The sequence below is a fragment of the Megascapheus bottae genome, chromosome 13 (assembly GCF_031878675.1).
Source record: "Megascapheus bottae isolate mThoBot1 chromosome 13, mThoBot2.hap1, whole genome shotgun sequence".
In the NCBI taxonomy this organism is placed as follows: Eukaryota; Metazoa; Chordata; class Mammalia; order Rodentia; family Geomyidae; genus Megascapheus; species Megascapheus bottae.
Window position 1 is genome coordinate 16853060 of NC_143521.1, and position 14543 is coordinate 16867602.

The window sequence follows — 14543 nt, forward strand, 5'->3', positions numbered from 1 at the left end:
TCTGGCTACAAACCAAGTATTATTTCAAGTATTTGGGTCTCTTGGAATTAACTTTTTCTAACTATTGTTCGTATTGCAGCCAATAAGGTGAAACAAATGTACACATTTATTTATACGTGAACAAACATATTTACATAAATATATCCATATTAAAATTTTATAATTTGAACTAGTATATTAAGATATATTTGTTAGATTTTTTTTGCCAGTCCTGGGCTTGAGCTCAGGGTCTGAGCACTGTCCTTGGACTTTCTCAAGGCTAGAGCTCTACCACTTGAGCCTCAGCACCACTTCGCACTTCTGACTTTTTTCTATGTATGTAGGTGCTAGGCAAGCACTCTACCACTAGGCCAAATTCTGGCCCTAGATAGATAGATTTTAAAAAGACATTGTATGGGTATAGTCAATCAGCTACAAAAATAGGGGAAAATAGTTCAGTAGCTATATACTTAACACCCAGCTTTGGCAAGTAACAGCATTTGTAAGTTGAGTATTATTGGAGAGGGGGGTGCTGTGGATTGAACATATAGCTTTGCACGTGTCAAATTTGTACTCTACCACTGAATTATGCCTCCATCTCTCAGCTGAAATTTTTTTGCCATCCTGAGCCTTGAACTCAGGGCCTGAGTACTCTCTCTGGGCTTTCTTAAGGCTAGAATTCTACCACTTGAGCCACAGCAGCACTTCTGGCTTTTTCTATGTATGTGGTACCGAGGAATCCAACCCGGGTCTTCATGCATGCTAGGCAAGCACTCTACTACTAGGCAAAACTCCTGGCCCCTATCAGGTGAAATTTTTAAGGAGCAATTTTGGGTCATCAAAGATAATTGACCTATATAGCCAACAGACAAGATAAAATAATGGCATTTGCAAGGAAGTGGATGAATCTAGAGCAAATCAAGTTGAGTGAGACAAGTCAAGACCAAAGGAACAAAAGACACATGGTATCCTTAATATATGGCTATTAGAGCCAAACAGTACAAGAGCGAGGACTCAAAAGTTGTATACCCAATGCTATAGACATGGTACTGGAAATATAAACACAGCTACATAGTCATAAAAGCTTATGACTCTATAGACATAATGTTTTATTACATAGATTATTATGTATCTGTGACATACAAACCCTCAGCCTAATTTTGGTTATGTTCTAAAATCTAAGTGCCAGTGATTGTATATAGAGATTCCCTTCTTGAATACTTGTTAAACATGTCATTTGAAATATGATGTAAAAATCAATGTTAATAAATTCTTTAATTTAAAAAATTAAAAATGCAAAAATCTAACCAGCCAATTTATTGAGAGTCTGCAATGCAGAACTGTATATGTGTAGCTACTGATCTGCAGACACCTACATTTACCTGAGGAATGTTTCCTCTGGCATTGTGTGCTAAAGTAAAAGCCTAGAAATCACATGGATTCTCATTTAGATACTTTTAACCAAATTTTGACATTTGTCTCACAATGAACTATTCTGCAGCAAGTCTTTTTACATTGTATTTTTGTTATCTTTAAGTTGTTGTAAGAAGCTGTACCATTCAACAAATAAACCTATAAATACAATGTAAAAAAAGATAATTGACCTGATAATGGTATGTAAATAATATTTATAAGAGGGGTATCCTTAGCACCACATTTATTCATAGGGTCCATTTGATTTGCATTTTTCTTTCAGATAGAAGACCTGGAGAAGCAGTTGGTCCTTGCCAACTCAGAGCTCACTGAGGCTCGCACTGAACGGGATCAGTTCAGTCAGGAATCTGGAAATTTGGATGATCAACTTCAAAAGCTACTGGTAAGATTATGCTCTAAAATATGAATAGATTGATTCTGTGGAGTCTTCTAGCAAAATCCTTCACAACTTGCTTTTCTAGGAAATAATCCGTGTGTGTGTGTGTGTGTGTGTGTGTGTGTGTGTGTGTGTGTGTGTGTGTGTGTGCCAGCACTGGAGCTTGGACTTAGGATTCTGGGTACTGTTTCTGAGCTCTACCACTCAAGCCATGTCTCCACTTCTGGCATCTGTGGTTAACTGGAAGTAAGAGTCCTATGAACTTTCGTGCCCAAGCTGGCTTTGAAGTGCAATCCTCAGATCTCAGCTTCCTGAGTAGCTAGGATTACAGAAGTGAGCCACTGACTTCCAGCTTTTAAATCATTGAAAACCAATTGAATTCTAAAATCAAAAGTTCCTTAAATCACACAAACTCTAATACTATGTAAGGAAAATAGTTATGTTTTAATTATGGGGGTAAAAGCATGCCTTCCTTCTTTTAGGCAGATCTACATAAGAGAGAGAAAGAGCTAAGTCTGGAAAAGGAGCAGAACAAGCGTCTTTGGGACCGTGACACGGGCAACAGCATCACCATTGACCACCTGCGGAGGGAGCTAGATGACCGGAACATGGAAGTGCAGCGCCTGGAGGCCCTGCTCAAGGCCATGAAGAGTGAATGTCAGGGCCAGATGGAGCGGCAGGTCAGAGCATGTGCAGGCATGTGGGCCAGATCATCCTCGATGGCCTCCTCTAGTCGGAGTGTAGGATATGTATTTTGTGTCTACTGGTAAAGCTTTTCTATTTCTTTTTTATTAATGGGGCTAAAATAGCTCTAAAACAAACCTATGGATTCTGTGAACACTTATTTGGCACTCATATTTTGATTATTTATTAAACTGAACATATGAAGCTTTATCTCATTTGAATATTATTTAAATACTAAACTCATCAACCATGTTTTTCATCTTCATGTAGAACTTGGTCATTTAGTAATTATTTGTTTTGCAAAAAAGTTTCAAAATCTGAGAAACACTAGGGTTAGAAGTTTACAGCAGATTTTTTGTTTTGTTTATCCCCCCTAAAAGATCACACACGTGCATGCACGCACACACACACACATACATACACACATTCTCTCACACACACTGCCTAAGACTGCTGAGAATATGTCATTCCAGTGCACCTGCAGCAGGTGTAGACTGCTTGCTTGCTTCCTTTTTTTTTTGTTGGTCATGGGACTTGTACTCTGGGCTGGGTATTGTCCCTGAGCTCTTCAGCTCAAGGTTATCATCCTACCCCTTGAACCACAGTGCCACTTCTGGTTTTTTGGTAGTTAATTGGAAATAAAAGTCTCATGGAGATTTTAGTGCCAGGGCTGGCTTTGAATTTCAATCCTCAGTTTTCATCTTCCTGAGTAGCTAGGATTACAGGTGTGAGCCGCCACCACACCCGGTGCATTTTTTTTTTAAACCAGTCTTGGGGCTTGAACTGGGGAACTAGGGACTGTCCTTGGACTTTCCTTCAGGTTAACACTCTACCACTTGAGCCACAGCACCACTTCTGGCTTTTTCTGTTTATGCAGTACTGAGGAATTGAACCCAGGGCATTATGCTTGCTAGACAAGCACTCTGGCCTGGCCCCTGAACTGCTTTCTTAACAATATGTACCCTCAGTGCTGGGAGGCTAGCAGTATCCAAGCAATTACTGCACAGAAACAAAACCCACCCACATATATGCAAGCTTCTCAAATGTGAAAGCAAGCCAAGGAGATGAAGGCCCAGCTAATTCTCTGTTTTGTTATCACTCTTGCACAGGAAGAAAGATGAAAGAAATGGTAGGAAGTTAGAATCCTACCCAGAGTATATGAATGTGTATTGAATAAAAAAACTATTATTCCTGGGGCCGGGAGTTTAGCCTAAGTGGTAGAATGCTTGACTAGCATGCATAAAGCCCTAGGCTCCATTCCTCAGTACCACATACATAGAAAAAGTGGTAGACTTCTAGCCTTGAAAAAACCAAAGGCCGGTGATCAGACCCTAAGCCTAGGCCTAGATCTGGCAAAAACAAAAGAAAACAAAACAAACTATTATTCAGTCGGCACCAGAGGCTCATGCTTGTAATCCTAGCTACTCATAAGGTGGCTAAGATGAAGATCACAGTTCAAAGCCAGTCTGGCCCTAAAGCCCATGAGATTCTTCTTTTTCTTTTCTTTCTTTTTTTGTGGGTCATGGGGCTTGAACTCAGCCTGGGCACTGTCCCTGAGCTCTTTAGCTCAAGGCTACCACCCTATCCTTGGGCCTGGGCACTGTCTATGAGCTCTTCAGCTTAAGGCTACTGCCCTACCCTTGAGCCCAGCACCACTTCCCATTTTCTAGAGAGTAACTGGAGATAAAAGTCTCAGGTCCCTTTGTGCTGTGAACTTTGATCCTCAGATCTCAGCCTCCTTTGTAGGATTACAGGTGTGAGCCACCACACCTTAAAGTTCATGAGAGTCTTATCTCCAGGTAGCCACCAGAAAACTGGAAGTATCTCTATGGCTCAAGGGGTAGGGCAGTAGCTTTAAGCTGAAGAGCTCAGGGACAGCCCCTAGGCCCAGAGTTCAAGCCCCAGGATTGACTGGCCCAAAACAAAAACTATTATTCCCTTTTCCTTCAGAGGAAGAATTAAGGGAAGATAGAAGCGAAATAGAAAATGACAGTTTTCAAGCTTAACATCTTTCCCACATTACTAGTGTTATTTAACCTAACATCATTAGAACACCCTAGATTCTTAGCCTGCAAACCATTATGGAGAAACAATGTTATTTAATTAGGTCTCTCCACTTTTTCTGACGCATGTTAGTCTTACACATTTTGTTGATCTGGAGCTCTGACAGCAAAAGATTTGAGCTAGGCTATGCAACTCCTGATTGGATGCTTTGGAGTTAGCCTGTCATAGCTCTTGAGCCTGCCTGTACTTATCCTCCCCAAACTGCAAAACTTTTCTTTGTCATCAGATGGCAGCAATTCAAGGGAAGAATGAGAGTCTGGAAAAAGTGTCTTCTCTCACTGCACAGCTTGAGTCCACCAAGGAGATGCTGCGCAAAGTGGTAGAAGAGTTGACAGCCAAGAAGATGACCCTGGAAAGCTCAGAGAGGACAGTGTCAGACCTGACAGCTTCCCTTCAGGAAAAAGAGCGAGCCATTGAGGCCACCAATGCAGAGATCACGAAGCTTCGCTCCCGGGTGGACTTGAAACTGCAGGAGCTTCAGCACCTGAAAACAGAAGGAGATCATCTTAGAAATGTGCAGACTGAATGTGAGGCACTCAAGCTTCAAATGGCAGAAAAGGACAAAGTGATTGAGATTTTGCGGCAGCAGATCGAAAATATGACACAGCTGGTTGGCCAGCATGGACGAACTGCCGGTGCTATGCAAGTAGAAAAGGCTCAGCTGGAGAAAGAGATTAATGATAGGAGATTGGAACTGCAGGAATTTAAGGTCTGTCCAGTTTCTGTGGGTTTGGCTTCTGAAATTTCTTTTTTCTCATAAACAAGTATGACCTGATTTCCTGAAAAGAAGTTCTTTATGTCTGTGATCCCCTGAAATGGAAAGTATTTGTGTGAGTTTGAGTATGCATGTTTTTGAAAAAAGATGAATAGTTTAAGTTTCAAAAGGAGTAGGAAGAGCTGGGTGTAGTGGTGCATACCTGTAATCTCAGTACTTGGAAGCTGGATGCAGGAGGATTTTGAGTTAGGTAGTGAGACCCAGTCTCAAAAAATCAAACAGAAAACTCCTAACCACGAAAAGGAATATATGGCTTTAGAATAGTTCAGAATTGCAGATGCAAAAGAACAACAACAACAAAAACAATCAGATGATCCATCTGCTATGTGAAGTCTTTTTTTTTTTTAAATACAAAACTGGGACTTGGTATCTGGCACTTGTTTTCATTCATTGACCAGCATTCTACACCCAGAGCCACACCTCCAATCCATGAAGTCTTTCTTGATTCTACAGTTTGAGGTCTTTTCTCTCTCTAGATAGACCTGTCTCCTACCACTTAATACTACATTGGCCTACTTGCTGAATCTTGGTTTCCTTGCCTGCTAAGGAAGCAAAACCAAACAGAAAAAAGAAAACCTAAATAGAAAAACCCAACACCCTATTGGGTTATGAGGCTTTAAATATATATTTATAATTGTATATAAATATAAGTTTATGGGGGGCAGGAGTTTGGCCTAGTGGTTAAAGTGCTTGCCTAGCATGCATGAAGACCCGGGTTCAATTCCTCGGTACCACATACATAGAAAAAAGCCGGAAGTGGTGCTGAGGCTCAAGTGGTAGAGCTCTAGCCTTCAGAAAATCCAAGGACAGTGCTCAGGCCCTGAGCTCAAGCCCAGGACTGGCCAAAAAAAAAAAAAGTTAAAAAAATATGTTTATAAAATATGTTAGTGCTTACGTATGTAACATGTGATGTGTGTGTGTATGTGCATATGCCTTTGTGTCTGAGTATGTGTTTAAGAAGTAGTATTGCATTATCCCCACAACACTATAGATTTCATAAAGCAGGATACATAACTTACTCATCATTCATTTCCTGTTCCATGTCTTTGTGCATTATCCCTAGAAGGTCCTTAGTTAAACTTTGTTAAATTTAAAAATAATTGCATTTTTTTTCTTTGAAAAACCTTTATTTTTTATTTTTATTTATTTATTTATTTTATTGTAATTAGTAAAAGGTGATATTTGCCAGATAGAAGGTGCATTAATTCACATACATTGATACCCTTTCACATAATAATTGCATTTTTAAACCTTAGATTTGCTAAGTTTTCTTACCTCTAACTTTGTAATAAAAGGCAAATCACACAAACTTTAGATGCCAAGAGTGGATTATTATCTATCTTGTAGAAATAATATCATATAAAAATTTAAATTTGTTCTATTTTTTGCCTGATTTTATACATGTATGTCTATTTAAATAGCCAAACTTACCACAAAAGCACTCAAAGCTTTTAGTAGGCAGTCCTGCAGTGAAAGCTTTAGGTAGATTGGCATGCAGAGCAAAACATACAGGAAAGAGGAATGAGTGTTCTGCTTTCTTGCCTAGAGTCATTTAGGTGGCAATGAGAAGTACTCTAAAATTTAAATAATTTAATATTCATAAAAATCTTTGTGAAGGAGACATTATTATCATATTTTACAGATGAGGAGTCAGACAAATTGAATAACTGGTTGGGAAGCAGCACTGCTTTGGGACTTGATCCTAGTAGTACATGAGGAGTTATTACTGTGAAGGGGTTCTAGGTGAGAAACAGAATCAGGTAGAGGCCTGCCAAATTTCTGAGCTCCATCCCAAGTAGGTCTAGAATCTTATCTTTTAGCTCCAAGAAGAGGTAGATACTGCCAATCCAAAGCATTCTCATGAGTTAGAGATAGAGGAAGGAAGACATTTCAGTGAAACTCAGCCTGTAGATCAATCTGGCAATGATGTGGGAATTGTTATAGGTGGAGAGTAGAGAGGAGGGTGTGAAAAATGTAGTATTAAAGATTTGAGCCTGGTGGCTCACACCTATAATCCTAGCTATTCAGGAGGCTGAGATCTGAGAATCACCTTCAAATCCAGCCCAAACTGAAGACAATGAGACTCTTATCTCCATTTAATCACTAGAAAACAGGAAGTGGGGCTGTTGCTCACAGGGTAGGAAGGTAGCCTTGAACTGAAGAGCTCAAGGATAGCACCCAGGCCCAGAGTTCTGATCTGACATAAGTACATAATAAAAGTAGAATGGAGGGCCGGGAGTTTGGCCTAGTGGTAGAGTGCTTGCCTAGCTTGCACAAAGACCAAGGTTCAATTCCTTGGTACTACATACATAGAAAAATCCAGAAGTGGTACTGTGGCTCAAATGGTAGAGCTCTAGCCTTGAGAAAGCCCAAGGACAGTGCTCAGGCCCTGAGTTCAATCTCTGGGACTGGCACACACAAAATATAGAATGGAAATACCCAAAGTCATGGTCATGGTCTTGGAGATACAAACGTAACTACATAGACATAAAAATATCTGATGGGATATATATACTCTATAGACATAATATTATATAGGTTGATATATATCTATGATACAAACTCTCAGCTTAATTTTAATTATGTTCTCAAAAATCTATTTGCCAGTAATTACATATAGAGATTATTTTCTTAAATTCTTGTTAGTTAAACATGACATTCAAAATTTAATGTAAAAATCAGTGTTAATAAAATCTTTCAAAAAAAAAAAAAAGTAAAGTGTGGGATACCCCTACACACACCATGTACCTTAAGCATCCTCAAAAAAAAAAAAAAAAGAAAGAAAGAAAAAGAAAAGGAAATTTCAGTCCTCAGATTCAGACAGAACTAGAGCAGTTAAGAAAAGAAGCCCTGGAGGGGTCATCTAAAGACTCAAGCTTTAATACCTCATCCCCTTCCCTTCACAATCCAGTGAGGGGTTCCAGGAGCATTGCCTAGTGGTAGGGAGCTTGCCTAGCATACATGAAGCCCTGGGTTTGATACCTCAGTACCACATACACAGAAAAAAACGGAAATGGTGCTATGGCTCAAGTGGTAAAGCACTAGCCTTGAGAAAGCTAGTGCCCAGGCCCTAATTCGAGCCCTAGGATTGGCAAAAAAAAAAAAAAAATCCAATGAGGAAAAAGGGGAATACATAACCTTGAAAGCTGTGGTTTTGCTGGGGCTAGTGGCTAGTGCCTAACCATTCAGGAAGCGGAGACACAAGGATCACCATTCAGAGTCAGCCTGGGCAGACAAATCCTTGAGACTTTCATCTCCAATTAGCCAGCAAAAAACTAGAACTGGAGGCATGGCTCAAGTGGTAGAACACTTTTTGCCTTAAGCAAAAAAGCCTACCAAGAACCACAAGGTCCTGAGTTTAAGCCCCAGGACTAGCACAAAAAAAACAACAAAATTTTTGTGTTTCTCTTTTTTCCTTAGGCTAGGTACTGTACACAATGACAACTAAGAAACTGGGAAAACCTTCTCCTAATAACTACAGCTCCCAGAGCCAGACCCTTACAAAGAAAGGACTAAATGTCTAACATCTCTTTTTGCTTGTGCCTTTTCTCTCTACTCCTTTCTGCATCTCAGACCTATAAATTCAAAGCTTTGAAGCTGGCTATATCTTTCTCATTCATTGTCCCTGAGAATTCATATCTAAGTCTAAAAGAAAATTAAAATGTTCCTTTTTTAGCCAGTTACTGGTGATGTTTTATAATAGACATCTAATGTCATGAAAAATAATGACAACTTCTAAATACAGATAAGAATACTTATGACATCAACTGGTACTGTACATATTCATTTTTTGCTTCATTCTATGTCCTTTGTATTGGTTGCATATTTAGATTTTAAAAGATAAAAAAGATGCCAAGATCCGTGAACTTGAGGCCAGAGTGAGTGACCTTGAGCTGGAAAAGGTGAAGCTGGTGAATGCAGGCTCTGAGCGGCTCCGTGCAGTGAAGGACATCAAACAAGAGAGAGATCAGTTATTAAATGAGGTGAAGACTAGTAGGAGTGAATTAAACAGTTTGTCAGGTATGTTACTTACTTCAAATTCTACTAAGACATTGGACCACCGTACAATAAAAGTCAACATAGACCCTGCCCCAATTACAAAAGAAGAACATCTCATTTCATATGACAAATACAAAAGCTTATGCTGCCCCAGTGGACAATTCATGGCTGAAATCCATATAGTTCTCCATGAACACCTTCCATGTCTTCTTCTCACTAATCACTGGCTTTAGTCATTCCTCTGAATCCAGGAAAATCTGTACTGAGTTCCCAAGAGAAAGGTAAGATATCCAGATTCCAGAAGGAAGGCAGGTGTTTAATATAAATATTTGTTTTTTAATTTAATTTGTCGGATGACAATTACATATGTAAGGTACAGTTCTTCTCGAACATTGTCACCCCCTCCTGCATTTTTCTCCTACTTCTCCCCACCTCACCTCACCTCATAGTTTGGGTTTTGTGGAAGTGAAAACTTGAGTCCTTTGAATCAAATAGCTTTATTAAATATTTAGTGAATTTTAATGAAAGAAATCTAAGGCTGTACATCAAACTCTAGGTCATGTTTAGCATGATAGTATCATATTTCACACACACACACACACACACACACACACACACGACTCTGACATAGCTACAGAACATTTGTTATAGTAGGTACTGTGAAAAATCATAGAAACACCAAAGTGAAGCTCACAGTCTATTGAGGAGATGGCCCTGTCTATAATGGGGTTCTAAAAAAAGAAATGAGTTAATTACAGTGAAAGTATGCTGGATGCAAAGAAAGCACAGAGTATAGCCATCTAGAAGAAATATTTGTGCTGGGTTTGGAGGAAGAAGAAAGTTTGGCACATGAACAAAGTAGGCTATTTCAACCAGGGAGAACATTATGAGCAAAAGCATGAGGGCATGAATAACATAATGTAACCTGAGAAGCATTCATTGAAACAAACGTACAAAGAAATGAGGTGTAAAACAAGACAATATGAAGCCAACAGATATTAAGTAGGAAATTGTCATCAGATTTTCTAAAACCATATTATGGTAATGTTTGTTAAAGTAGTGAAAGATATGGCAGAAAAGTCAGACTACTAAGCAGTTAAGGAAGACATGGGGTTGGTCTAAGAAAATTTAATGATGCCAGCTGCAGTGGCTCACACCTGTAATCCTAGCGACTCAGAAAACTGAGATCTGAGGACCAAAGTTCAAAGCCAGCCCGGGCACTAAATTCTGTGAGACTCTTATCTCCAGTTAACCACTAGAAAACCAGAAGTGGCACTTTGGCTCAAGGGGTAGGGTGGTAACCTTGAGCTCAAGAGCTCAGGGACAACACCCAGGCCCAGAGTTCAAGTCCCACAACCAATCAAAAAAAAAAAAAAGAAAGAAAAGAAAATTTAATGAGGACCTGAACAAATGTATGACAATGACAATAGAAGAAGTGTGAATAAAAAATTAATATTTTTGGAGGTTGGATCAACAAGATCCAAAAATGATTGGAGGGGTTAAATCTAACTTTCAGGTTTTTAGCTTGTATTTTTGAAGAGTAGTGGTAGCCACAACTGAGAGAAGGAACTAGGGAAGGAACAAACTCAGGGGTAAAACTTTGGTAATATTCACTGTGAAGCAGTGGGATATCTACATGGAAATGTCCAGAGAGATAGAATTGGATTTTTATTACCTTAGTATACAAATCTATATTATAAATAAATAGATGGATGCATGGGTGATTTATAACATGTCAAAAGATGAATTTGTGCTGAGTATTTTGATAGGTACTGGAAATGGGAAGATTAAACAATGGGGCTGGGAGTTTGGCCTAGTTGTAGAGTGCTTTCCTAGAATGCATGGAGGCCCAGGTTCGATTCCTCAGTACCACATACATAAAAAAAAGCCAGAAGTGGTGCTGAGGCTCAAATGGTAGAGCTCTAGCCTTGAGAAAGTCCAAGAACAGGTCTCAAATCCTGAACTCAAGCCCAGGACTGCCAAAAAAAAAAATTAAACAGGAAAAGGAATATACTTCAGTGACAGAGTGTTTACTTAGTGTGGACAAAGCCTTGGGTTTGATTCAGATATGATGAAAAAAGTGATTAAGACAGGGGCCAGGAGTTTGGCCTAGTGGTTAAAGTGCTTGCTTAGTATGCATGAAGACCCGGGTTCGATTCCTTGGTACCACATACATAGACAAAAGCCGGAAATGGTGCTGAGGCTCAAGTGGTAGAGTGCTAGCCTTGAGAAAGTCCAAGGACAGGGCTCAGGCCCTGAGCTCAAGCCCAGGACTGGCAAAAAAAAAAAAAGTGATTAAGATACATTATAATCATTTAAAAATAAAGGCTTATGGCAGCCTCAGATCATTTACAAGGTGATGGAAAGTCATCAATCCATAGATACAAATGGTGGTAAAATCTTGTTGTGATAATATGGTCATCCAAGAAGGTTTAAGTTGAAACAGATATGAGATAATTACAAAGGTTAGGAAAAATAATAATAAGTAGAGGATGATGATCCATTTAAGCCAGTTAAGAAGAATCTACCAGATCCCCAGAAATGTGTGAATACATCTTATAACAAATGAAATATAAGCAAATGGGTTTTCAGCTTCCAAAATTATATATCATTAACTTCTTTGATCATTAATTACCAATCGAATATACTTTCATGTATATGGGTAGAAAAAAGTAATCATCTATTATTAACTATCATATAGAGGACTATGAAGTTTTAAAAAGAAATTTTCGAAACAAAAGTGAAGAAATGGAAACTACAACAAATAAGCTAAAAATGCAATTAAAATCTGCACAGTCTGAATTGGAACAAACAAGGAATACACTGAAATCCATGGAAGGGTCCGATGGTCATGGTATGTTCTAGTAGATCTGCTCTTTCTTTCCTCCATCTTTAATTTTATCTTTTTAGACTATTAGAACACAAACCTAGATGTATTGCTTCCAAGCGCTTCACAGTTCCTGATAATGTGGAAAATATAGAGCATGCATGTTGATGCTAGATGTTAGGTAGCAGTACTTCCATTCCGTGGGTTAAGGGAAATCCATACTTAATCTGTAATGCATCTAAAATCTCTAAATAGCAAAAAGCTTTCTCTGTCTTGTGGCTGTTTCAATTTAATGCCTGTAATCTTAACCAGTTATTTTCAAGGATATAAGTTACTGATAATTTTTATTACATCTTTTGCCTGTGTATCATCTTCATAAACTGTAGCTATTGAACTACTGAGTCTCCTGTCACATTTACTGTTCCCTTTTTATCTTGCTGATCATACTTTCTATGTAAGTATTTTCTCAGTGACATTAGGATTATTATCATTATCCTAATGAGATAAAGTTGTCTCTTTTTTTCCTGTCATTCATATAATTGATATGGCTATATTAGCTAGCAATAAGAATTAATAGTTGTCAAATGTTAAACAGCAAGATATGATTATTTTAGTAACTTGAAAGGCATTAGAATGTTAAATATGAGAAGGTGTTAAATTTAAACCAAAATAAGGATATGGTCCATTATCATTTATTTTCCAGTAGGAGCTAATTTTCTTCAACAGATTTTTCTTACATATAACATGAAAGACCTCTTTCTCTCTTTTGTTAGAATGTTCAAGCTGTTCTGATTGCCTAGCAGGTATAAGCTTGATCCCAATCACTCAAAAATTATTTAAAAAAAAACTATTAAAAAAACCTATTCACGTTTTATTAAAAGAATATTTATCAAACTAAAGCATTCCATGTGTGCCTTGACAGTACATATTCTGAAATTGGAAAAAATACAGAGATCACTGTTTCCTATGTTAGAATGACCTACGAATTATGCAGAGTTCCATATTTTGTGTGATTCTCAGCAACTGGGTGTCTGGCTAGTTAAGACTGAGAAAATGATAGGGTTTGGAGAGGTTACTGAAGAGGCCCATTTAGGAATTGTTCCCCTCTTCACCAACATCTCTTTCTCAGTGTCTTAGGCATCTACACAGTCATCCCAGTCCTGTGAAAATAACCTAAGTAATCCATGCATTTGCATTCAAATGCTTTTTTTTTATTGGGCAAAATCAACTTTAAAAAGATTATTCTGGAAAATTACCTCTGAAGGCCAACCATGGCCCACTTAATCAGACCAGAATTCCTCCAAGCAGTAAGAAAATTATATCAGATTTTGGCTCTCTTTATAAATCAATGGAGCTGGGTGCTGGTGGTTCAGTCCTGTAATCCTAGCTACTCAGGAGGCTGAGATCCGAGGATCACAGCTCAAAGCCAGCCCAGGGAACCGAAGTTCAAGTTCATGAGACTCTTATCTCCAATTAACCACCAGAAAACCACAAGTGGTACTGTGGTTCAAGTAGAACACTAGCCTTGAGCTGAAGAACTCAGGGACAGAGCCCAGGCCCAGAGTTCAAGCCCCACGACTGACAAAAAAAAAAAAAAAAAAAGAATCTATCAATCAACGTACTGTGTATAATGTATTAACCCATGGTTTAACAGATTATCTGTAAGAACTACATCTTCTTAATGAGAAGTCAGATCTTTCATTCTCTATGATATTTTATTATTGTCTTCAACTAGTTGTACTAAATGAGCTTGCTTGCTTGCTTTTTTTTTTTCCAGTCCAGGGCTTGAACTCTGGGCCTGAGCACTGTCCTTGGACTTTCTCAAGGCTAGAGATCTACCACTTGAGCCCCAGCACCACTTCTGGCTTTTTTTTTCTATGTATGTGGTACCGAGGAATCGAACCCGTGTCTTCATGCACGTGAAGCAAGCACTCTATCGCTAGGCCAACTCCTGGCCTCTTCCTTTCTTCCTTCCTTTTCTTTCTTCCTTCCTTTTCTTTCTTCCTTCCTTTTCTTTCTTTCTTTCTTTTTTTCTTTCTTTCTTTCTTTCTTTCCTCCTTCCTTTTTTTTTTTTCAGTCCTTGAGCCACAGCACCACTTTTGGCTTTTTCTGTATATTTGGTACCGAAGAAATGAACCCAGGGCTTCCTGCATGCTAGGCAAGCACTCTACTACTAGGCCATGCTCCCAGCCCAAGTTTTAATTTTAATATGATCATTTATGTATAAAGTGCATCTTGACTAGCACCACTCCTTCCAGCATTCTCCTGTGATGTTGTTCTTAATGAATGGTATATTTTCCTTCTTTTTTCCTTTTTACCTCTATAGCCAGGCCCTACTTAAAGCAGTGTCATTTTCAAATCTTAAAAAAAATATGTAAGGTTGGGCTGGGAGCGTGGCCTAGTGG

General features: G+C 38.7%; 1 protein-coding gene across 6 annotated transcripts in view; it reads left to right on the forward strand.

The window, feature by feature from the left end:
• The window catches only part of Ccdc158 (coiled-coil domain containing 158), an 82418-nt gene that overhangs the window by 32152 nt on the left and 35723 nt on the right, over positions 1-14543 (forward strand). For 5 of the 6 annotated variants that reach the window (XM_090343398.1, XM_090343394.1, XM_090343395.1 and 2 more), the window contains exons 10-14: positions 1676-1795; positions 2272-2469; positions 4764-5246; positions 9143-9332; positions 12013-12165. In XM_090343398.1, the coding sequence (XP_090199524.1) occupies positions 1676-1795; positions 2272-2469; positions 4764-5246; positions 9143-9332; positions 12013-12165 (1144 nt within the window). The remainder of the gene's footprint in view (positions 1-1675; positions 1796-2271; positions 2470-4763; positions 5247-9142; positions 9333-12012; positions 12166-14543) is intronic. The other variant, XM_090343397.1, reaches the window with a different exon arrangement.